Source organism: Salvia hispanica, chromosome 4 (genome assembly GCF_023119035.1).
Source record: "Salvia hispanica cultivar TCC Black 2014 chromosome 4, UniMelb_Shisp_WGS_1.0, whole genome shotgun sequence".
In the NCBI taxonomy this organism is placed as follows: Eukaryota; Viridiplantae; Streptophyta; class Magnoliopsida; order Lamiales; family Lamiaceae; genus Salvia; species Salvia hispanica.
This window is the reverse complement of record NC_062968.1, coordinates 33,229,975-33,254,953: the sequence shown is the minus strand read 5'-3', so window position 1 is coordinate 33,254,953 and position 24,979 is coordinate 33,229,975. Positions and strand designations below refer to the sequence as shown.

Sequence of the window (24,979 nt, the reverse complement as noted above, 5' to 3'; positions counted from 1 at the left end):
TACTCATCATAGATTATCTTTCTTTGACCTCCTTGAACACGTCCAATTTCTATTGCCGTTCAAGTTATCAATAGAGAAATCCTGAACAGTAGTATCCTTTTATACAAATACCGAATCACAAGAATAATTGTCTCATATCAAGCTTCCAATTAGGCTTACCTACTATTTATATTAAAAAGAAAGTACATATCATATCATCATCCAACTCATAATCTTTTATTTAAGCGATATTTAAGACCTTTTTAGGCAACTTCATGTGATGACGACCCATAATAATTTATTAGATTCCCATTTTATTGCAAGCGTGATGCAACAATGAGATCTCCGTTGGTGTTGCTTTCACACAACTACCTCGCTTACTAAAACGACAATTTTTGAATAATTACAAAATAGTACTGTTACTACTTCACCATCTATTATTATTTATACATGTATATGTAGTGTTTTTGTGTGTGTCATGAGCAGAGCCATCCAGCAAAGGAGGTCCAAATAATTGAGACATCACAAGGTTTTGATTAAAAGAGTTTAAAGTGTAGTTTTATTAATGTAATAATTGATGCTAATCTAATCATAATGATGACTGATAGATAAGTCCCAAAATAGTGATGATATAGTCACGTCTAACTAGTTAACTAGTTAATTACTCCCTCCATCCTACTTCAGATGGCCACATTCTTGAAAGGTACGAGATTTTAAGTAGGATGGCCACATTCTTGAATGGTACGAGATTTTATGAAGTATTGTTAGGTGAAATAAAATAAAGAAAAAAAATGTAGTTGAATATTTTAATTAGAAGAGAAGAGAGAGGATGTTATTTTCAAAATTAGAAAATGGTTATCTTCATTGGAATAAACAAAAAAGGAAAGGTGACCATCTTGAAAGGGACATGGAAAGTATTACTTATTTATAAGGATACATATATTTAAAATAACACCGTGATATAATTACCACGAATATGGATATTATTTAAAATAAATGGGATCGCGCTACAAAATTCGGGGTTCGTGCAGATCAAATGGTGTAAACTCCAATTAGGATGTACTCGTCTCTATGATTAACAAAAATAATTTATATACTAGTCATTTTCAGTATGAACATTCAACATGATATATTTAATTTTATCTTATCTACTCTCCAAAAAATCTATGCGTTCACACGTTTTAATTACATTCACGTGGAAAATTTATGAAATAAATGTGTATTCAAATTATAGATCCTTTCCTTAAATTTGTTACATTTCCTCGGGGCATCCATACTACACGACACACGTTCTTGACTGATTTGCAGTACTTGTGTTGTAGGCTGATTTGCAGTTCTTGAAAAAAATCCTTAGTTACTCAAAACTAGACCTGCCTGCCGCCTTTGCGGTGCAACTGGAAGCCACACGGCCGTCACAACATATATTTTTAGAATCTATTTTATTACAAAACCAACCTTTTTTATATTCAAATCGGTTTTCATTTATAAAGTTCAATTTTTTAAATAATATTAATTCGAAAAGTAACACTAGCTTTGGACTCATAAATTGGTAAAAGACTTTATTACAAAAAGAAATGATATGGTAGTTTCCTTTTGACCGGAAATGTTTACCATATTTTTTGCCTTGTATTTTTCGATTTTGCATATGTAGAATCAGTAGAAATTTGAATTAATATATAAAAGTAGAGAATAATAAAAATATGAAGAAATAGAAAAATTGAATTGTGGCTGAAAGAATCTGAATGTATTGTAGCTAAAATGAGATTGATTTTCAGGTCACCATTATGGACGACCTTAGGTGCCTCTCTAAAATTGAATTCGTAGTAAACTGTTGATTTATTTAATCACTAATATTTTAAAAGCACACAAATTTTATGTTACTAGATTATAACTTGCGAGGTTGTCATGGATAACGCCTACTGGTTAGAAAGATTGTTGATTAATTAAAAGTCAAAGAAATATTAATATATACATAAAAAAACACGTAGATTGAATCATTTTGACGCCAAGTTGTAAATTAATAGTGAACTATACTACTATATTTTACTGTAACTTGCTTCGATTGAAATCACTCAGTGTAGGAAAGTATAATAATTGATGAATCAATCAATTGTCTTATAGTTATTAGTTTTATTTTTCACAAACTATAAAATCTATTGGTATATGCTTTCCTGGTTGCCGCATTGACAACGTCGGATCGGAGAATAATTTATAGAATTTTGGAATTACTATTGATTTTTTTTTATAATCACTCAGTCTAATAAAATAGTGAATATTTTATCATTTTTGAATGCCTCATATATTGTACACTATTTACAGAAAAAATTAAATATGATCAGTGTTATATACATTAACTATAAGTATAACAAAGTGAGATTATTTTGGTAGTCACTTAAATTCGTTTTGTGGGGAGGTAGAGGGCATATGAATTGGTGGGAGCTAACCTTTGTAACTAAGGAAACTACAAACTTTATAGCTGGAAAGCAATATAGCAACACTACAAAATTTATATGTGTTTGTATTGTCCACACCAATTCTTTTCAAAACCTTATTTAGCCAATTCTTAGCTAGTGATGAACAGATCCACAATTTCATTTTTCTCTTTCTTCTTTATTGTTATATTTTATTTATAAAAATACAGCTTGCTCCTTAAATTCATTAATAATTTAGTGTCAAATGGAATTAAATTAAAGTACACTAGTTTGGTTCATTATGTGCAAGGTGGAAATTTGAAAAATCAAATCAAATTATTAGCTGTAAAGTTTGATTTTTCATCATTAAAGAGTGGTACTTAGTTGAGGGCTCTTAGAAACCAATCTCGTTTCTTTTTTTAAACTTTTGATGATAAATAGGGTATATATAGGACATTGCTCGATATGATCCTCGTTTTTTATTTGAGATTTGATGATAGATTAGTTTAAAACATACCAAGTGCAACATTTATTATTTTACTCGCGAGACATTTACCAACTGATGAACTGAATAAACTATTATATTTAAGTAGTAAATATATGACAAATGGAGGTAGTACTTGTTTTAATGAAAAAAATTATATTTAAGTAGTATTATAATATTTAAAGATATAGTATAATTTTTTGTATTTTTTATACCAAAGAAATAAATCAAACTCGAAATATAAATATATTTTGAATATTTATTAAGTATTTAATATTTTTTAGTTTGGTTATATTGGATTATTCGAATTACAGATATATTGATCACCCATAAACATTCATCCAATTAAAAAATATCTCGAGCGGGAAAAGAATACAGTGACAGTGCATTATTAATAGAGTAATCCCTAACTTAACACATTTATTAATGGCCCATTATATATTATAAACTAATTAATAGTTTGGATTTTGAATGTCATCGAACTCAGTTACAGACTTTGAAGGCTACATCCAAGAATACGAAAGGAAAGTGCCACATAGTCAAACCCATCTTAAGATTAATAAATTCTCTAAATTCACATATTTTCAACGTGCAACCAACCACAGATCTTTGCTCTTGTATATTTTCACCGCGTTGAGTAGTTAATTTAATTCTCCCCCAAATATTAGCTTAATTTTGATTCTTACATTGAGACTTGTAGAGCGATATTATTAATCCAAGTAAAATTCCAAAAAAATAAGCCTAAAAAATAAGTTAAAGGTACGTAGTTAATTTTAATGCTTACACAATTACATAAATGAACTTTATAGGATTAATCATGTACACGGTGCATCCGAATTCATAGTATTGTTCGCTTTGGATAAAACTTTACTTATGAATAATTAGTACTAGTAATTTATCCAATATCGGAAGCAATTCCTATTTATGAGATTCATTTGTATCCCATACATTTAGGGGGTTAACTATAAATTATGGTTTGGAGTAAAAGATAAGATATTCAAATAAGTTTAAAATTATGTAATTCATCACATTTTAAATACAGTAACTTTTATTTATCTGTTGCGTGACTGAAATAAATGAGCATAATTTGAAAGTATGCTGATTGCTGATAGTGATACTTAAGATTTAAACTTGCACTTTTCTGTTTATGAAATTACTCCTAATTAACTATAGATCAAACTTGACCAACCTCCTTAACAAAGGGCGAAAATGGGATTTCAAGTGTAGACGTGTTTAGAACGGATCGGACATTAATTATTAAGTCTGAGATTCCCTGAAAAATTAAGTAAACGTGTTCATTTGATTTACACTCAAATCAATTAAACAATAGTAGTAATAGTGAAATAATTAAAGTAAAAACACGCAAAGGTTGGTCTATTTAAACAGGTCATAACCAAACGAGTCTCCTCCCCCTCCCTCTTCCTTCACTCTTCTGCTTACATACACAAACTCTCACTTTCGAAATTCTGCTATCCCATTTTTCCTCTTCATTTTTCAATCCATTTTCCTTTTAGGTAATTTACTAGTTACCATTTTCAGTAATTTTTTTGGTGCATATATAATATGGTTTTATTAATGGAAATACGTATATAAATAACACTAATATTAATGTTTTTACATTTCAATAATTAATAGTAACTCTGTAGCTCTAGCATATAGAGAATAAAAATGCCAACATTTGCTCATGAGCTATGAAATTGCACAAGTACTAATTAATCTGAATCTACATGCTGAGTTTAGTGCATTTTTCTTAGTTATGAAACATAATGCTCACATTTTCTAGCTTTTCTAGATCAAGATGGCATACGAGGATCGATTCGGGCAGGTGCAGAGGTCTAAATATGACTGCCTCCTATTTGGTAATTGAAGATCCAAATTCATCTATTCTTTGTTATGTAATGAAATGAAATGTGACTGACTGTCTTTATTCTTTAATTCTTGTTTAGATCTTGATGACACCCTCTACCCTCTTAGCTCCGGCCTAGCAACTTCAGTTCTCAAAAACATTCAAGGTATGTATATAGATCTCTCTCTGCTTCGATTAGTACTTCGATTTTCCCTTTGATGTAATGTCATAAATGTTTAATTGTCATTCCAGCATTCATGGTCGAAAACTTGGGCATTGAAGAGCGCAAAATCCCTTCACTATGTGACCTTTTGTACAAAAACTATGGCACAACAATGGCTGGTCTTAGGGTGAGCATTTGTACATATATAGGTTGTCTTGACATAGTTTTGTCTGAAAAAAGACTAAGAAGGATCATAACACAACGGATCGCTGTTTTGCAGGCAATTGGCTATGATTTCGACTATGATGAGTATCACAGCATTGTTCATGGGAGGTTGCCTTATGAGAATCTGAAGCCGGATCCTGTGTTGAGGAGCCTCTTGCTGAGCGTGCCTATCCCCAAGATCGTGAGCACATTTCTCGTGTTTTTTGGAACTTTTTAGAACATGTGGTTGGTTGAAGTTTTGTTGACATTCATCAATTGTTGAACTATGATCAGATCTTCACCAATGGTGATCACATCCACGCCGTCAAGGTGCTGAGGAGACTAGGCCTTGAGGACTGTTTTGAGAGCATAATCTGCTTCGAGACTCTCAATCCTGTCCACAAGAGCGTTGCATCGGATGATGAGGATGATATCGCCTTTTTGGGCTCAAAACCGGCTCCCAAAAGGACTCAGATATTTGACATTATTGCACATTTCAATAAGCCTAATGCAGAGCAATCTGGATTGCCTAAGACTCCTATAGTTTGCAAGCCCTCGGAATCTGCCATAGAAATTGCTCTCGAGATTGCCAAGATCGATCCTCGTAGAACAGTAAGTTTGTTTCATATCTGAGACATCATGCTAAGAACTAACATTCTTGATTCAGAATTTCAGACATATATACGTATTTTAACTGTCTTGATCTGCAGCTCTTTTTCGAGGACAGTGTCCGTAACATTCAATCTGGGAAACGCGTTGGACTAGACACCGTGCTGGTGAGTTGTTCGAATCATTAACACAAGATTGCAAGAACTTATGATTCTACATATGAGTCTTTAGTGAAAATTCGGAGTGTTTATAGTCTAAATTAGAGCAATTGTTGATGCAGATTGGGAAATCACAGAGAGTGAAGGGTGCAGATTATGCACTAGAAAGCATTCATAATCTCCGAGAGGCGATACCGGAGCTGTGGGAAGCGGAGAAGCCAGCTGAGGCTAACTACTCAGGGGTGGCTGTGGAGACTTCTGTCATAGCTTAACTTAATATTTAACCTAACTATTTCATTTCATTGCAAATTTCTAAGTTCCATGTTACTACTTGTCCATTAATGATGTAAATTCTATGTTGGAAATGGTATCATCTAATAAGATGTTGGTTCATTTTCTTGCAATAATAATGTGTTGGCCTTTTGCTTTATTTGTGACCACTCAATGTAGTACTAGTACATTTTGAAGTACTACATGCATTGTGATCTTTGTTGCTCGTGTAAATAAAATATGGAGTATTATTTGGGGGTAGATAACCAACTACTTTTGACATAAGTTAGAAAATGACATTAATGACTCCATCCATCTTTTGATTTGTTGAAATGTTGATAGTCTCAAAATATTCAATAATAGCATACATCATTATGATTGTTAGTTTTGTAAATGTATTTTGGCCCGAATTTACTAGTATCATCTTTAAATATAAAAATTTGTCTCCAAAGGACAATGGCCACACAACAAAGTAAATATTGCACGTAACTAGGGTTTTTTTAATGGTTAAATGAATATAAATTTAAAAGTCGCGCCACAGAATATTTAAATTTTAGACCTTTAACCTCAAACATTATTAATCTCTCTATCGCTTGGTCAACTCACAAGCACGTCACAATTCATTTTTCTTAGTGCAAGAGTGTTGTCCATAATATCTTGTCACTTTTAGAAATGGGGAGACTGTGGGATTGACATGTCAAATATTATTTGTAGGATTAATCATAGTCAAACTAAATGGCCAAGATTATTTTATTTCCATTAGTGACTTTAAGAGTGATATAGGACGGTGAGTTTTTACCTCATACTTATACATCATTGAACCATTATATTTATTTAATATTGTCGTGTTCCCTTAATGCTAAACTACTTTTTCTAGTCACGCATTTGTGTTGTCATGCTCCCATTATGTATATTTAGTAAATAATCCTAGTGGTCTATTAGTCCCTATCCAATGTCATAATCATAATTATATACACATGGTTAAATTATTAGAAAAGTCACGTAGTTTGATCATTTTGATTTGATGTCACGATCATAATTATATATACATTGTTAAATTATTAGAAAAAACACTTAGTTTAATCAATTTGGATTTGCCTGTGAAAAATCAACTTGAAAACATAAAATTTGAATTTCTCTGCAATTATTTAAGATGAAAAAATATGATCATCTACTTGTTATATATTGTAGATGTTCATTAACTAAATCGTATTGTTTTTTATATGAATTGACGACGTCGCTTAGTTCATCGGTGGTAACGTCTATATCTAATTTCTTTATTAACGATATAAATTTCACCAGAAAATTTCAATATGGGACGATTATAAATAAATCCATGCTTCATTAATTTTTTGGCTAATATTTAAAAATTTTGAAAATTTAACCAGCTTTTATAATTTTTCATTGCCCATATGTATATACAGACTGAAGAATATAGTTGAAATGTTCCTTCGGGCACTAAACATTGTAACCATATGTCATGTAACTAGATATTTAGAGATTAAATCTCACCGGTCACCATCCCCAAATAAAAAAATTAGAATATAATCATATAGTTCAAATATAAACCAATTACTCCCTCTGTCCACAAAAATAGATTACTTTGTGTATAGCAGGGTTTTAATGTAGAATTGGTAAAATAAGAGAGAAGAGGAGAAAAAGTAGGTAAAGTAAGAGACATGGGGAGAAAAAGTGAGTAAAGTATGAGAGATGGAAGAAAAAGTGGGTAAAGTATAAGAGATAAACTTTCCATTTTAAGAAAGTGATCTATTTTTTGTGGATGTTCCAAAATGGCAAAAGTGATCTATTGTTTGTGGACGGTGTTTGTGGACGGAGGAAGTATAACTATGAGAACTATGACAACCTCCGCATAGCATTTTTATGCGACTTTTAAATGCGTATGGTTCAAACGATTTTACAAATATCACAATAAGAATTTTTAGTCTCATGTATTAAGATTTTTAATTCTTCTTAACTACTCCTTCCGTTCCATAGTAATAGGGGCATTTTTCCATTTCCGTCCGTTCCATAGTAATAGAGTCATTTCTCTTTTTAGTAAAAGTCAACACATTTTTCCACACCTACTTTACTCTCTCTAACTTTTTTCTATCTTCATCTCTCTACCTTTTTCATTTTTCACTTTATTCTCTTTTTACTTAACTCACTTAACACAATTTTTTTTAATCTCCGTGTCAAAAAGTTTTGCCTCCATTACTATGGAAGGGAGGGAGTATTATTATTAGAAATAGACCACTAACCGCTTAAAAGGCTTTATAAAATGGAGAATTATCCATACTTATATAGAAGAGCTAAGATCATTAACAAGTCGACGTAGGACAAAATTTAATAGTTTTAACACGCCCCCTCATATTTGGGCCGGAATGACACATCGGACTTCCATCACGTGGGTAGGCAAGTAAAAAGATAAAGAGATACAATCCATCTTCGACTTGGGCCCGCTTTGATACCATATTAAAAAATGAGCTACTCACTCCTTAAAATGTCTTTTAAGGGATAAGATTATTCATATTTATATAGAGGAGTTAGGATCTTCACAAAGTCGATGTGAGATAAAAGTTAATAGTTTTAACAATTATCCAGATTATTTGGAATAAATGGAGTTCTGACTATAATTTGATTTATAAATTTGATGATTTTACAATAATTAAAAAGCCGAAATAAAAATATTACTAAATTTTTTGTTACGAGCTCACAGGGATGAAGACATTTCATATTATCGATATTCTACATTCCACTATGTCAAATCGAGATCAAATTATATCATGACACGTATCGATGAGAAAAAGGAAAGAAAATATGAGCTTTATTTAGGTAGCCAATTTTTGACAGCGAAGTGTAGAATGAGATTCATGTGTTTTGTAAACTTTAATCCCCTTTCATATTTTCGACTTTCGTTTTCGAAAGCCAAAATTCTCTCTTTAATACACTTGTTCTTAACTAAGAGTAGTGGACGTGCAGAGGATGATTTGTGCTTACAAAAATTATTAGATCCCATTTTTGGGGATTAATTGCAATTGATATAACATACGCCACAAATATAGTTAGATCGAATTTTATCATAACACAATAACAAATTCATGGATTTTCATTTATATTGGTGGGAAAATATCAGTCATAATTAACAGTAAAAAAGATTAAATAATAACGATGAATTATTATTGATAATTGATTAATAGCAATCAACGCTATTAATTACCTATATGACTTATTACGGATGAGTTTAATGATAATTTAACCGCCGAAATCACATTTTTGCCATGGCTCTGAAAATGAAGAACATAAATAAAGAGTTGGGCCCAAAAATCCGGAAATGAAAAATCAAGCCCAAGGATTGAAGGATGCTTTAGTTTAGGAAAATCTTGGGATACTAAAAAATTGAACATGAATCGAAGCAAAGACTTAGAATTTTAATCTACACTAAATCGAATCAAGGAGTATTTTTTTTTTATTTTAGTAGTAGTTATAGTATTTTTTTATTTTAGTAGTGCTAGTAATAATTTTTTCATTTTGTGAGATCCAACAAAATTAATCTCTACCAGTAAGTTTTTTTTCTCGAATAAATCAGTCCTATTTTTTTTTTGTTTTTATCTATTTTCTGATTTAACATTTGTATTAAAAAATTTAAACTCGTCCAGAGTTAAAGATTATTTTTATGGATGAAGACATTATTATTATTATTATTATTATTAGATGTGGTTGATTGAGATAAGATGGAAGCTTGAAAAACGGATAAGAAAATCAGCAAAACTGCGGCAGACTACTCTGATTTGCTGAATAAAAAATTCTGAGCTCCGGCGGCCGCCGTCGCATGGACAAAGATCCGTATTAGTAGCAGCTATGGCAAATGTCTCACTCACCTCAGCCGCCACTCATAATTGCTGGACCTTCAATCCTATCCACACATTCCCTATTTCTAGGGCTGCTTTCCCCAATTCCTCTGCATTCCGATTTTCTCAGCCTCGAAGAGCCACAATTATCATGTCTACCTCAAGCAAAAGCACTGTTCTTGTCACCGGTGCCGGCGGTCGAACTGGTATAACATCAACTTTCTCTCATCGCTTCAATGTTGGATTATTATGTGCATGATTTCGAATTTGTTTGTTTGCACTTAGCATGGTATATATAATGTAGACTGATTTATTACTCCACTTCAAAGGATTCATTAATTTTGTTGGTTTTGTTTGATTTTGCGATGAATGTGAGGGTTTTCAAAATTATGAGGCGAAAATGTGTTGCTCCTTTAAAATTGTGAAAATGTTGGAAAGAGGTGAATTATCATTAATCAACTTGATGGCCCTGCAAAATTAAGAAACAGAGGAAGAAATAAAACCCTAGTTTGTGCCTTGCTGTTAAAAAATTGGAGTTGCTGTTTTAGAACAATTAGATTTCTTTAGTCATCCTTCATTTTGCTTGCTGCGCTGACTTAATTAGCCTCAGTTTTCTCACCTTGGTGTGAGTTTTTCTTGATCATTCGCTGTGACGTGTTGTTTGGTTGCAGGGCAAATTGTTTACAAGAAACTAAAGGAGAGGGTGGATCAGTATACTGCAAGGGGTTTGGTACGAACACCGGAGAGCAAGGAGAGCATCGGTGGTGAAGACGATGTTTACGTTGGGGATGTAAGAGATGCTGATAGCATTGTTCCAGCTATTCAGGGGATTGATGCTCTTATAATTCTCACTAGTGCTGTGCCGAAGATAAAACCTGGCTTCGACTTCTCTCAAGGTGGAAGGCCAGAATTCTATTTTGAAGAAGGAACATTTCCCCAACAGGTTTTCTGTTTTCGCCTGTTGTTACTGCTGCTAGATTTTAATTGTTCCCAGTCACTAATGTATCTGGCCTCATTTTCTTGATTCTAGGTTGATTGGATTGGGCAAAAGAACCAAATAGATGCTGGTGCGGCCCGTGCTTATGCTTCAATTGCCTAGTTACCTGTTTCCTATTGTGTTTCTCAAAAAGACGTGTTGTGTTGAACAGCTATAGCTGCTGGAGTGAAGCAGATTGTTTTAGTTGGATCAATGGGAGGAACAAATCCAAATCACCCTCTAAATAGCCTGGGAAACGGAAATATCTTGGTTCGTCCTCCTGTTTCATTGATTTTTTCATTGTTGAAATCCAAGATTAGGTTGCTTCTTGGCTTTCACTCTATCACACATTTTCACTCAGTTATAAACTCCATAAATGCTGTGTTGCATGATTCAATATCAGCAACTAGTCACTCCTAGGCTGCACTGTTTCGTGGGTTCATATGTTTCTTCTTGAATCGCAGGTTTGGAAGAGAAAGGCCGAACAATATCTGGCTGACTCGGGAATACCATACACCATAATTCGGTATTGCTTACTTTTTTTCTACATCTTGAAAAGATTCACACTTTTAGTGTCAATAAGCCACCTTATCTGTAAATTTCATGGATCAAATTTTCAGATCATAGTAATCTTGCATTCTTGTAATTTTTCATCTCTTAATCGGTTGATCTAGGGCTGGAGGTCTGCAAGATAAAGATGGCGGTATAAGAGAGCTGCTGATTGGAAAAGACGATGAACTTCTTGAGACAGAAACAAAGACAATCGCAAGGGCTGATGTTGCAGAAACCTGTATTCAGGTAGCAATGTTATCCTGTTCACTCACACAATATATGCTGATTCTTCTTCTGACAACATTAACTTATCAGGCACTAAGCTTTGAGGAGGCAAAATTCAAAGCTTTTGATCTCGCTTCTAAGCCTGAGGGATCCGGTACACCAACCAAGGATTTTAGGGCTCTATTTTCTCAAGCCACTTCTCGTTTCTGATTAAACATCGTCTGTTTTCGTACAAGAGTCATTTCTTTCACCATGACCGATTAATTCTTCTTAGTCTTTTCATTCGCAATAAGAGGTTTCACAGATGAGAGGTATTATTCCCAGATATTCAGCAATTCTTCTGCACTGCTGCTAGCACATGTAAATTATGTGTAACCTTCTATGATCATAACCTGGATATTATAGTGTGAACCCACCCGCGCTATGCGCGACCTAAAATATTTATTTTATTAATTTGGGATTGTAAATAAAATGAGAAACAGCATAATTACATAAAATAAAAAAATACTATATACTATGTAACAACATACACACTTCAATACTAAAATACTATTAATATGAAATGGACATAAAATATTTATATACAACTAAAAAATATTAGAAGGACAATGATACCGCCATAAAAACAAAAAAGATAAACAACCTTTATTATACAATAATACAAATAGCAAAATGAAGAAGAAGAAGAAGAAGAAGAAGAAGAAGAAGAAGAAGAAGAAGAAGAAGAAATAGTAAGTACAAATCCAACCAATAACACCATCAGAGCACCACAACTTTTCTCTCATACTTATTTCTCTCCCAATCTACCGTTGACCTTATATTCCTCCTTAATCTCCAAATGATAATTTTTTCATTTGCGCGAAAACAATGTGATATCTTGTGTTCTTCATCTTCTTAATTTGCTTTCTCTCGACATTTCGTTAACTTTGAGTGTTTTCCTACTTTAAAACTATGAAAGTGACGAAATTGACAACGAATATGAAAAGCGTTATCGATACAAATATTATAAAAAAATATCTATTATAGCTAAAATTTAAAAAAAATTAAACTAAAAAACAAAAAACAAAACACTAAGAAAAAGTTTATATATATGAACTAACATCACTCAACCAGAGAATGATCAACAAAATAGGATTTAAAAGTGTTGTTTTTATTTCACCTTCTCTCACATGAGTATCTCTCGACGGCCTATGTCTCGGGCTTTAGGTCGTCGCCTTTCACTCTCTCTCACAGGATTATATATCCACTGTCTTTGTTACTCCTTCTCCATTGACGTAGTTATGCTGAATTCCATGGTTTTCAGTTTCCTTCCTATAGAAAGACCACAGTGTTAGTAACATAATAATCATACAAAAAAAGTAGATAGAATAGATTGAACAAAAATATGCTACTATTAATAAAAGAGTAAGAATCCTGCTGACCTTTTATACAATGGGTGAAAGTAGGGATGTCAATCAGGTCAGCCCACCGGATTTCGGGCCAACCCTATTCGGGTTGCGGGTCAATCGGGTGCGGCTAATCGGGTTGTATTTTTTCGGGTTATAAAAGTTCGACTCTAACCCTAAAAGCTCGGGTTTCGGGCTATCCCATCGGGCTAATCGGATTGCTAGCGATAAAATTAACATGCGATCAATCCAATAAATAATGGTGAAAATTAGTTATATTTATAAAATGTAAAATATTTAATTATAACAAATTTGAGATATATGCTTCAACTCAAACATAAACATGATCAAATCCTAATATTTGATATTTATGCAAAATAAAACATAAACATCAAGAAATTTTAATGCATGTTTTAGAAATTTAAATATATTGTTTAGTGAATTTGAAGTTTCTAATTTATATATCTATTATTATGTTAATAAAAATTTAATATATAATTTATATATTTAATATATAAAAGTGAAAGTTATTTTTTTAGTAATCTATGTTACTATAAAATAACCAATGAAGTGTCGAATTAGAATCAAACAAATAGAACGATATAAATTTTATCGGGTTTTCGGGTCTGGCCCTAACGGATTGCGGGTTAATCGGGTGCGGGCTAATCGGGATGTAATTTTATCGAGCTATAAATTTTCAACCCTAACCCTGTAAATTTGGCGGGCTACTCGGGCGGCCCACGGATTGCGGGCTACATTGACATCCCTAGGTGAAAGCAAGAAGGAAATGCAAATGGTGTATATTCTTAGACAAAAAATATAAAATAAAATATTTGAAACCCACCCATTAGTAGTCATAAATTATTTGACCGTTACTTTACATTTATATAGAGTAAATATTCATATTAAAATCTTGCATTTTTGTAGTTTACTATTCTTTATAAAAAACTTAAAAGTTCACACGTTAATTATGATAAATAAGTTTAAAAAAAAGTTAAAAACTGAATAATTAATTTAAAATTGATTAATGGAGTCTAGAGCTTTATAAGTAACGTTTTTCCTTGGAGCACCAAATTTGATACCAGGAAATATTTTAAAAGAAAACCAAAACTCGCCTTTTTATATATGTATAGATTCCACTTAAACTGATATCTAGTCTTATTATTATTTAAATAACTCGAGTATGAATTTCCAGTTCATTTTGGTATTTTACTTTCAGTTTTTCCCAGTTTCATTTGTTAGATGATGCTAAGCTTTGCTGTTTAACATTTAATGGCCTCAGCCGCTTGTGCACGTCAATAAAGAGAAAAAGATCCAAATTTTTGAATTAGTAACAAAAAAATCGTGTTGTTTGGGAGATTGGAGAATGGAATTGAAGAGAGTAAATGTGCTGAGTGTTGATATAGGAAAGAAATTAAAAGAAAAAACCATATGTCTGTATGCCTCTACCTCGAAAATGGTTGTTTTAACCAGTCAACTTAAAATGGTACTTATTAAAATAAAATAAAAAATTGAAATTCGAAATATATGAGCATTACTCAAATCGTGATTATCACTAGTTTATCTCATGAATAAAATAGTTTAGTTTATTTCTGATTGGTGCTATATCGCTATTGAAAAAATCATGCATGACCAGTTGACCACTATATGTGAATTGGAATTTATTTAATTGTGGCCACTTAGGTATTGTCTAAATCCCAGGATTCTTATTTGATAGTGATTATAAAATTGTGCAATGCCTAGTTTGGGACCTACATAATTGAGTCTCAACCGAGCCTTTTGACTCTGTGAAAGAGAAAGGTTAGCCAATCTATATTTGAAACATCCACTTTAAAATAATTTATGATTTTGGTATTATATCGTTGCATCATTGGTTTAGATTCCACAAATAGAACTCTCCATTCAACTTCTTCATTATAGGGTATCGAATTCTCTTTTAATTGCTAGTGTTACATTTTAAAATTAATAAAATAAAATAAAACAAACCAAATACTCAAATTATTATAAAATTCATGATGAACTTTATAAACAACTGACTAGTCCTCCAAAAACAAGAGCTATCATAAGTTCACTTCTAAAGTATCAAATCATATTCAAGAACATACAGAGAGACCTTGCAAATAATTTGAAATGTGACCAAGACTCTTCTAGCAAATAGTTCCTTTACACATGATTGAATGCAGCATCAACCAAACAAGATTATGGATTTCTTATCACCATTAACAAGTTAAGAATACTTCTGTATTGAAATTCTAGTGTTACCCTTCATCAATGGAGGAACCAATTTGTCAAGCTACGTGACGCCTTCGCCTCCACCTCTGCCTCCGTTCGTTTCATGAGCTGCAAACAATGCAGCAAATAGCATATTCATTTCACATACACGAAATACGAATGATTGGTTGAGGGTAAAGACAACAGGATTCACTCAGACGCGCACCCTTGAAGAAGTCAGATGATGTTGAAAGTCGAGAGCCAAGAGATGCAGAACAAACCTCCCCTCAAACGGGCTTCCAGCACGATATGGCGTAGATGATCCGCCCTTTCCAACCCATCAACATCCAATGGCTATCTTCATCGATGACAAAGTCTTTGTGGTAATGTGTCCTGACCTTGTAGATTGCCCTCTCCATGATCCACCTATCAAGAGGCACTTGCGTGAAGCCTGCCCTCAGGTGACGTACTTGCCACTGCTTGTACGTTTCGGGTCTCTCAACTCTCTCCCAGCCCTCACAAGCAATGACATTCAATGCCTCGCTCCCAAAGATGTCCCTCTCAATAAGCATCCTCTCCGGCTGGTCCCTAGGCACGTTCGTCTCCAGCATGTCAAATAGAGCTGAGAAGTGGAATAGTACCTCCCGGAAACGAGTGACAAAGAATGGCGCACTATAAGCCCCATTTACTATCCCATGTATGAAAAGGTCCGGATTGATCTTCCTAATTAAGTTAAGAACCATAGATCTCGAGCTCTCAGCCAGGACCGTCTCATCGAGTAAGTTCTTGGCCCGATACATGCTGTTTACGATCACAAATTCACCCTCCTTGATATTGAGGTCCTCTAATTTGATGTTCTCCCACTTCTTAGCTATAGCATTGTACTCGAATGGCACATTGAACTTTTTGGCATAACGGGCCAATCTACGCCCTGTCTCCTCAATCTTCTCTGCAGGTCGGAAGCCAGGCTGTGGGAAGTCTATGCCAGTTATCCGAAGCATTGGAGGACCACCTTCTCGGTCAGATATACGCTGGATTAATGTCGGCCACTGGAAGCCGTAAAGGATCCCAAAATCTATAACATGCACACGTGCTGCTTTTATTGACTCAAACATTATTGTCTTGTTTGAGGTAAAATTGGAGATCTTCTTAAACGGAGACGATGCTAGGTAAGTATAGTAAGCTTTCAAGTAATCGGCTGCGACTGTTTTCTTACTAACGAGAGCTTTATGAATCTGGCTACCCGTTCCAGCCAGACGTGCTTCGAGGCCATCAGCAAAATAATGAGCTAGCCTCTGGTTCCCTTCACCATAGGGAGAGGAATGCTGCCTGATCTGTTTGAGTAGATCGCTGGCACTCCGACGATCATCAGCAGCAACAGCCTGTGCACAGGTGATTAAAAGGGTTCTCAAATCTATCACTTCCTTTTTCTTGTTCTGTTTCTTAGCTCGGCCCCTCCCGCCAGTAGGCCGTTTCGTCTTCCCATTCTGCTGAGTCCTCTTGCAAGATGCATTCTGCAGGACTTCTCTGAAAGCTGCAAACTTCTTCTCGGGATCCCCCAGCGTGTGAAGCAAGACATCATCAAATTCCTCCACAGGGAGTTCTGAGTCTGATTCTGCATAATTAGCCAGCACTTTACAACTTCTCTCTTCTTCCAAATCCATGTCCGATGTAGAACGACTCTTCTTTCCCCGTGATGCAGAAGGCAACTGCTTCTCCGCATCGCTTCTAGCCTCAAACTCCCCTCCCCTCGCATCCTGAGTGGCTAAGGTGTCTACACCGGCACTCACCAACAAATTATTCCCGGCAGGAAGGAATTTGCTAGCTTCATCAGCCCCCCTTCTGAAATTCCACACGAGCTGGTTCTCGTTGTACATATCACGTACTTGAAGGGGGCTCACTGGAGAGTCAGAGAACCAACCGTCTACTAGGAAATTGCTCGTGCTATTCAATGTGGAGCAAACGGATGACTTAGCAGCACGACAAGATGTACTGACATCATGATCCGCGCGAGTGCTGATCATCCAACTCGGATCAACAATGTCAATTAGGTATCCACTTCCATCACTACTGCTAGTTGTTGAGTTAAAGCAACTAAAATTAGGATTACTATCATCTCCACACTCATGGCCAGTGGCCCCTGGTTCTTTCTGTGGCGAAGGCGGGTACTTCTTCCCAAGAACCTCGTAGAAGGACCTCTCCTTCGCCTGCAAATCCAATGACTCCTGAAGCATGTGAGTCTTCTCCTCCATGTCCTCCTCCATCAGTATCTGATCAATGTACCTCAAGACAGCATCCGAGAAATCACAGTCATCATCAATGTCCAAGAATGAGCTGGAGACAGCCCCCTCCCCATTCCTGTTCGAGAAGGGTTGGTCTAGGACCAAATGCACACCCCCAATGCCATGTTCTTGAAATGAGGAACCCTGATTTCTATGTCCATTCACTAATTTCTGATCTGGATAACTAATCCCAAATCTATGCCCATTTGAATAGCCAGAAATTGATTGATTCTCCAATCCAACTCCACTCGAAGAATTCAAGATTCCATGAAATCTTGGATCCATTCTTCTTCTTCTACTACCAACTAGAAGAAAAGATAATATCTAGAAATTCAAATTTCAAACCACCCAAAATCGCCCCATCAATGTAAATTCAATAAAATTCCCCCAAACTGCTCATACTGGTAGTCAAGCAATACAAAAAAAATGAATCTTTAGAGGCAGTGATAACTGGGAAACTACAAGTAAATATCCAAATTGAGCAAAAGGGAAGAAGCAACAATTAAAACTGGTGATTCCCACAAAAAATAAAAAAAATATGCACACAATAGCAGCTCAATTAGTGTGTAAGAAATGATATGAGGTGAAGCAGAGGGTGTGAAGAGGAAGAAATATGAGAGTTTAGCATACCTGAGAAAAAAGTAAACCCTATTGATTGATGAGAAAGGGAGGAAACATAGGAATGCATAGGAGAGTGCGCTTATATGATGAGAGAGAAGAGGAGGAAATTGGAAAGAGAAAATGGTGGTTTGCTGATCTGGTCTTACTATAAAGATGTTGACGCAACACAAAATAATGAAAAGCAAAATAGAAAAGTGGGAGAAATGAAGATGAATAGCTTGTCAACGTGTTCAAGATTATGATGTGAAACACATGAAAAATTATTGGATATGAAAAACGTTTGCACACAGGCCGACATCAGATTTCTGCACTTCCTATGTGTCGTCTACTACTTTTATTGTATTTTTTAAATACTTTTTTTTGGAAAAATGTGTAACTAGACACCAACAAATTACAATCAATTATTGAATATTATTTGGATCTAGAAATAAATATTTTTTTTAAATACGAGAAAAACCAGAATTTAATCAATTTTTTCGTTTACCCTTTTATTAAACATATAACTCAACGCGTCGTACGTTTGGAACTAAGTTGTGTATCAATGGGAATCGTCACTCGTACAATGAAAAAGTGATTTTACTATGATCGATTTGAATGTTAGTAGACATTTTTTTTGTGGTCTAGTGTTCATGATCATGGATGTTGAAATTTTAATTTAATCCATTGGAATCCTATAGTTCACACGCTGGTTCTCCGTCCAATTGTTTATACTGTACTAGTGAACAATTTAGATATAAATTTTTTGACTTTATACTAGAAAGTCTACGTAACTTGTTCCAGATTGTAAAATTGTGTATTTTTGAAAATTGAGTTGAACGTGCGATAATGCCTAAAAGATTCGATATGTACTAGAACTACTATCTTTGAAAAATTCAAAGAACAAAAGGTTATTTTGTACCAACTCTTTTACCGTGTAAATTCAATTGACATTGCTATTTTAATCCGAAAACTTCAATTCTCATTAAATAGTATTACACGAATTGAGATTATGCATGGGCGTATATGGATTGGATTCAATGTTGATTAATCAAAATCAGACTTTGCATCAATTCATTAAAAAAAATAACAAATGAATTTGTGCTTCCTCTAAATTAATTGTACAAAGTGCCCAATTTCTTGTTTTTTAGAATCGGATACCACGAAATTATTTGGTACTCCGTTTCAAACAAGAGTCATTTTGAAGAGAAAAAAAAATTAGCCAAGTCCATCGACCTAACTTTTGTTATTGGCTTGGCTATAGACAACAAATAGTACAACATTTGTATGTGTATATGTGTGAAAAGTAGTTTATGTAGATGAAATTAAACCATAATAAGCACATGGCATGCATCCACATCTCAACACAAATCACTAAAAACATGAGTGCTTACCACTATCAATGAACACACCAATTAAGAGCATGTGCCCAACAACAACAAAAGTACTTATTCCCCTAATATTCCCACATTTTTATTTTGACCTTTAGTATTTTTGGGAGCCTTTCTCATATTTCGATATTTCTTTAGAAGAAACCAGAACCACCTTTTCAATAGAATATATTCCTTTTATATTGTGAAAACCATTTTTCACCATAAATTCAAAGCCAGGTTAATGAATTTTATGCAGGACTGGTATTTAAAAAGTGTTTCTAATTGTGTATATTTGCTATAAACATTTGAAGGTATATGCTAAGCCCAATAAATTAATTTAGAATCTAACCAAATTTAAATTTCAAATAACTAAATTCTCTAAATATGCAGTAAGAAAGAATTACAGCCAAACAAACTCTCTAACCAGTGCATAAAACTCATTTCTTGATACATTCAAACAAAGAAAGAAACCAAAAGCAGAAAAAAAGAACATTTTTGACATGTCCATATACATCATTTCGTCTACGAAAAATCAGTAAAAGTTGCATGAAAAAAGCATATGGACTAAGAATTCCAACAATTTAGCATATATGAAAATCTGGAAAATAATGATAGGCTGTTTATGTTTGAGAGTCTTCATGATATTGCCATGGATCAAACTCCTGTGAACTCTTGTCTGAACTTTCCACACTAGCACGATATTGGTCGTACTTTCCGTTGTACCGATAAACTTCCAACTCACCCCAAGGTGTCGTAGCCTTCTCGTCAGTCAACTCGAACCACTTGGGCTTGAACTCTTCCTTCTTCGACTCCCTTGTCCGCTTCTCAGCCCGTTGCCTCTCCTCCAGCCTGTCAAACACAACCAAATCTATCAACAACATAGAGAGAAATTGTGTGCCTACAAATACATGAGCTTCAATTGTTCTAATTTCACGCAGTTGCCAATTGCCTTTCAAAAATGTCATCGTGGCTTGAACGCCCGGTGTACTAAATTATGTAGCTTAATGTATGTGCTACTTCAACTAGTCACATTGGCATTAATTTGTCACTTCAGCTAGCCACGGTACCATTAATCTCCCTAAATCAACAATCGTGTTAAAAATCAGAACTGGAAATTTGTATATTTGGAATGATAATTTGTAGTACCACTTGTAAAACCAGAACGGGCGTATTTAGGCACAGTTACCCATGATAGTATCTAAGATATGTAATCATCCAGGCATACTAGAGAGAGAGAGAGAGGAACATACCTAGCCTTTTCAGCACCAGCTTTAGAAAGGTCGTTATGCTCAAGCGCCAACCGATCCGGGCGCAGGCGAGAATCGGATGGGAGCAGTGGCTTGGGTGCAGTGTCAAAGCTGTTCAACTTGTGTGCGAAATGAGTGTATTGAAATTTATCATTTTTGGGAAGTTCAGCAGCCCTCCACACCTAACCAACGAAACAAAATGAAACATTTATGTTCTCCAGAAAAATGTATAAGCTTTGCATAATATCCAATCAAGATAAGTGGTGAAGGGCTAATGAATAATGATCCTACCTCTTTGAGCTCAGTGCCAGGAGTAGGCTCGCCCTCAGAGTCGCAAGGCTGATAGCTCATGAACTCATTGCACTTTCCCGTCATCAAGAACTTAGGTTCTTCCTCAGCGTCATACACATATCCATCCACTTCATAGCGTCCAGCTCTGGAAATGAGGGACACAATGGGTATTAGCAAAGTGAGACATAGTCTAGTGCAAGTGACAACATTTTCAACGCGAATGCACAACTGAAATTGGCTATTGCATCTTACCCAAACCACCCACAAGGTTGGAAATAGAGAACCACCTTCTCGCCTGTTGTGAGATTTGTCAAGATCATGTCGCCGGGGGAATCAACCCATGTTCGTCCGAATATGATGTTGTTAGCCTTTGAAAGTGGTGGAACCAAATCTAACACCACACCGGATTTCTTGAGGGTAAGCCTTGTCCTGCAAATCATACAGAAGAGTTGAATCTTGGTAAAATTTAGCAGCCTGAGGAACATGACCTATATATATATTATGCTAGATTGCAGTTGAAAGCTATGAACTTTAAAGTTGATCCTTCTATTCATTCAGAAGATTGCCTTAGGCCAAGATGGAGCAAAGCTCTAGTTGATGATAGAATAATTGGTAGTATTGAACCACCCAATTGCAAATCCACAAACTATAACGAGTATCTTTGTTCATCATGAGGAATTTTACCTCCCAACGGGATAGATATCAACTGAGTTCCCTAAAAATTTGGTCTTCAACTTTGAGGTGATATCATACACAAAATGCTCGTTTTCTGCATGCCCTGCACTCATTGGAGGATGATGACTAACCTGTTATCAAGATCAATGATCAGTATCTACAAAAATGAAAAATAATATCATCTCAAAGACTCAAACAAGTTACAAAGACACGATAAATTTCTGAATACTTGTTCAAGGATTACCTGCTCTGCGATGAAAGTAATGCCACCATGGTTCACAAGTTCATAAGTTTCTCCGAGAATCGGATTAAATGGCTTCCAAGTCCTCTGAATGGCGGGATACACAGATATGAACCAAGAAGCTGAAAGGGAGCATGATTGCTGGTTTCAGCTATTGTGCTACTAATATTGTTAGAAATGAGTTCGCTTCTGAACATAAGAATTACCAGCATATACTAATCTCATGTGGGGATCGTCGCATTCATCAGCCAACTCCAACAGATACGAATACTCCATTAACTGCAACCAAAGGCACTCCCATCAGCACATTTATCACACCTCACAAGTTCCACACTTAGGTATAGGCCGAGAAAGAGAATTAATTGGTACAAACCTCAGCCATTTTCTGGAGCATTGTCATGGGCTCAAAGATGAGAACTGGGAGTGTAACCATAGATGTGACATCAGAACCGATGTAGTTTTGCATCATTTTCCAGTAACTATCCCGATCCTACACGAGGAAGCCTCAATCATGATGATAGACAAGACAATAAATCGGAAGCAATTTAAGATCGAATTTTTCCTTACTACAATCAATCAAAATATTCACAAAAACATCAAATAACTAACCATAGTTGGTCCAAAGAACTAGGCAAAGAATATGATACAGAAAACAAAGGTGAAGCAGAATCGTCGGAAATTTGCAATACCTCTTGCCTCCATCTCCCTTTTTGAGCTTCATCCTCAGCATCCTCAGTTCCTCCATCAGGATTTATAACTTGCAATCCTTCATAGCCAAGCAAACTGAGACACAAAGGGCAAAAAACTGAAGTTAATTAAAATATACTATTGCTACTATAAATCAACAATGAATGAAAATTCTGCAGTAATGTGATCAAATAATCGTTTTTTCAAGATAAAATAGGCCCGGCCCCACCGCATATTCAAGATCTACCCTCCTAAAAACCTCATTTAATCAACAACATCAAATCAGACTCAATAACTTCAGACCCATACAATAATTATCAACTAATCACTAAATTACCAACTAAAACTAAACAAAATACAAGGACCCAGCAACTTAATCAAAGAAGAAGCTCAATTAAAGCAAGCAAAATTGATTAAAAATTGCATCTTTTAGAGATATACCCATTAACGGATTTGGTCATGGCTGTGCCGAAGCTTGAAATTGTAGAAGCAAAGGAAGCAAAAAACCCAGATCCCTGCTTCGGATCGTTGTTGGAAGCCATCGTGGAGTCAGATCAAAGTGTGACTAGTCTGGAATTGCTGGAAATTAAGAAAAAAAGAAAGGGTTTTTATGGTGTGGATATCGGAATCTTGCAGATCAGCTTTATTGAAGATGGGCTGGCGGATTGTGGGATTGTTTAAAAGTGGGAAAATAATGTGATAATTTGCTTAAAATGAACAATGGGGAGGTTTTACGCGGTTGAAGAACAGTCAAAACAATTGGGCAACTTGTATTTAGTCTTTGAAGTCTCCGATCTTTTTTGAATTTCTTGGATCTCTAGAATTTTAGGAGAGGCGGCTGATGATAATTTTTTATTATTATTATTATTATTATTATCTGTGTGAGTATCAATTTCTTTTAATCCATATTTAGCATTATTTATTTTGTTTTGTATTTTTATAATTAATATTGATATTATAACTTCACACATTACATAAAAATCAAATCTCCTTTTGATATTTTATTCATCTATTTGAAGCTATAGGAAAAATGAGAAATTAAGGTTTGATTGTAAGTAATTCATAAAACAAATCAATTAATGACGTATTAAACAAATTTTTAAGGACTAAAATAAAAGAATATATAAAATAAACCAAATAAGTAATATACTAATGCAAATTATAAGAACGGTGCTAAAATGTTCACATAAGGTAAACAGGATCCAATTTCTCATAAAGCAATAATGCATGCTTACAATAATTGAAGATTATGCAATGATTAATAGACCAGTTTGGATTTTACATAGCAACGGAGATCAAATTTTTTTACTTGTACCATTTTTTTGAGAAAGTCAATACTATTAGTTAATTAAAGTAGTTATAGCCAAATATATTTACGAATTACGGATATTTCATTTGATAACAAAAAAGTATAAAAAACACTCATAGTAGTTGTAGTCAAACATATTTGTGAATATTTCATTCTACTTACTCATTTTGTTGAGGAATTACCTGCAAAAGTAGAAAAAATTGATACTGTCATAGACTTCAAATTTAAAAACGAGTTATAATTTCTAGGTAACAAGATTGTACACTTGTACTAGTAATAATATTTAAAAGCGAAAGTATTTTCTAGTAAAAAAAGGCTAATTTTATTACTTTGGATTATTCTAAATATGAAAAGTTTTAAAGACCCCATAATCTTTTAGCTTACTTCCAGCATATTTTTCTTCTTCCCCACTTACTTTATAATTGTGCTTAAAACTTGTGTCATTTACAATTTTATCTATTTTTTTTTACAGAAGAGGTAGAAATTTTTATTGAAAATAAATCAATATAAAATATGGAAAATGTTTTGGAGACATAATGCTTAAAATGGTAAGTATATATTATATTATATTTTTAATTAAATTTATATTTTATGTATATACTTTATTATCCCTATATTAATTTGTTTACTAAATACACCTATTTAAGGATATAAATTTTGATTATGCATAGATGATGCATGCATTTAATAACATGTTATGCATTTAATAACATGTTGCAATCATCTAATCATTTAAAACATGATTGGATAACTTTTTTATATATGCCCATTTTAATGCATTTACTTAAAGATATTTCTTTAAAATTTTAAATATTAATTTTATTAGCTTTATATATTTAGTGTACATTTTGTCTACAAATAAAATACGATTTATCAGCAAACAAATAATTTCAGACTTCTTAATGAATTAGTCTTTATAAATGTGAATTTAAATAATTTTTAACAAATAATTAGCG

At 34.0% G+C, this 24,979-nt stretch overlaps 4 protein-coding genes across 8 annotated transcripts; 2 read left to right on the top strand and 2 right to left on the bottom strand.

Moving 5' to 3' along the window:
* The first annotated feature begins 4,265 nt into the window (after positions 1–4,265).
* On the top strand, positions 4,266–6,284 carry LOC125219848. Of its 3 annotated transcripts, none has more exons than XM_048121927.1 (8): positions 4,266–4,388; positions 4,667–4,733; positions 4,821–4,886; positions 4,973–5,070; positions 5,164–5,289; positions 5,382–5,699; positions 5,798–5,863; positions 5,977–6,284. In XM_048121927.1, exons 2-8 carry the CDS (start codon positions 4,673–4,675, stop codon positions 6,124–6,126), a joined length of 885 nt encoding a protein of 294 aa, XP_047977884.1. In that variant the 5' UTR covers positions 4,266–4,388; positions 4,667–4,672; the 3' UTR covers positions 6,127–6,284. The 3 variants fall into 3 exon arrangements, with proteins under 3 accessions (XP_047977884.1, XP_047977885.1, XP_047977883.1); XM_048121928.1 differs by having other exon boundaries at positions 4,296–4,388; positions 4,658–4,733; XM_048121926.1 differs by lacking the exon at positions 4,266–4,388 and adding an exon at positions 4,506–4,579.
* Positions 6,285–9,862: 3,578 nt separating this feature from the next.
* LOC125224207 (uncharacterized protein At5g02240-like) lies at positions 9,863–12,136 on the top strand. Its single transcript, XM_048127568.1, has 7 exons — positions 9,863–10,178; positions 10,644–10,915; positions 11,003–11,039; positions 11,121–11,218; positions 11,413–11,474; positions 11,623–11,746; positions 11,816–12,136. The coding sequence occupies exons 1-7, from the start codon at positions 9,983–9,985 to the stop codon at positions 11,933–11,935; spliced, it is 909 nt and encodes a 302-aa protein (XP_047983525.1). The 5' UTR covers positions 9,863–9,982; the 3' UTR covers positions 11,936–12,136.
* Positions 12,137–15,086: 2,950 nt separating this feature from the next.
* On the bottom strand, positions 15,087–18,391 carry LOC125223310 (scarecrow-like protein 9). 3 transcript variants are annotated; one of them, XR_007176696.1, is made up of 3 exons: positions 18,234–18,390; positions 15,548–18,004; positions 15,087–15,450 (listed from the first exon to the last, which is right to left on the bottom strand). XR_007176696.1 is itself a non-coding variant. In XM_048126391.1 (2 exons), the coding sequence occupies exon 1, from the start codon at positions 17,886–17,888 to the stop codon at positions 15,609–15,611; it is 2,280 nt and encodes a 759-aa protein (XP_047982348.1). In that variant the 5' UTR covers positions 17,889–18,391; the 3' UTR covers positions 15,087–15,450; positions 15,603–15,608. The 3 variants fall into 3 exon arrangements, 1 of the variants encoding a protein (XP_047982348.1); XR_007176695.1 differs by having other exon boundaries at positions 15,548–18,390; XM_048126391.1 differs by having other exon boundaries at positions 15,603–18,391.
* A 1,582-nt stretch (positions 18,392–19,973) lies between these two features.
* On the bottom strand, positions 19,974–23,463 carry LOC125223109 (oxysterol-binding protein-related protein 3A). The gene is made up of 10 exons (XM_048126094.1): positions 23,156–23,463; positions 22,717–22,810; positions 22,401–22,517; positions 22,234–22,306; positions 22,031–22,149; positions 21,796–21,917; positions 21,364–21,540; positions 21,112–21,256; positions 20,824–21,002; positions 19,974–20,422 (listed from the first exon to the last, which is right to left on the bottom strand). The coding sequence occupies exons 1-10, from the start codon at positions 23,254–23,256 to the stop codon at positions 20,194–20,196; spliced, it is 1,356 nt and encodes a 451-aa protein (XP_047982051.1). The 5' UTR covers positions 23,257–23,463; the 3' UTR covers positions 19,974–20,193.
* Positions 23,464–24,979: the final 1,516 nt, after the last annotated feature.

Excerpts from the sequence above, each read along its gene's own strand:
- LOC125219848 (XM_048121926.1), top strand. The coding sequence starts at position 4,559 with ATGAGCTATGAAATTGCACAA. Across the intron at positions 4,734-4,820 it reads ATATGACTGCCTCCTATTTG|ATCTTGATGACACCCTCTAC; the intron begins GTAATTGAAGAT and ends ATTCTTGTTTAG. Across the intron at positions 5,290-5,381 it reads GCGTGCCTATCCCCAAGATC|ATCTTCACCAATGGTGATCA; the intron begins GTGAGCACATTT and ends AACTATGATCAG.
- LOC125224207 (XM_048127568.1), top strand. The coding sequence starts at position 9,983 with ATGGCAAATGTCTCACTCACCTCAGCCGCCACTCATAATTGCTGGACC. Across the intron at positions 10,916-11,002 it reads AAGGAACATTTCCCCAACAG|GTTGATTGGATTGGGCAAAA; the intron begins GTTTTCTGTTTT and ends TCTTGATTCTAG. Across the intron at positions 11,040-11,120 it reads AAAGAACCAAATAGATGCTG|CTATAGCTGCTGGAGTGAAG; the intron begins GTGCGGCCCGTG and ends TGTGTTGAACAG.
- LOC125223310 (XM_048126391.1), bottom strand. The coding sequence starts at position 17,888 with ATGGATCCAAGATTTCATGGAATCTTGAATTCTTCGAGTGGAGTTGGA.
- LOC125223109 (XM_048126094.1), bottom strand. The coding sequence starts at position 23,256 with ATGGCTTCCAACAACGATCCGAAGCAGGGATCTGGGTTTTTTGCTTCC. Across the intron at positions 22,518-22,716 it reads AAGGGAGATGGAGGCAAGAG|GATCGGGATAGTTACTGGAA; the intron begins GTATTGCAAATT and ends TTCCTCGTGTAG. Across the intron at positions 21,257-21,363 it reads CAACCTTGTGGGTGGTTTGG|AGCTGGACGCTATGAAGTGG; the intron begins GTAAGATGCAAT and ends CCTCATTTCCAG.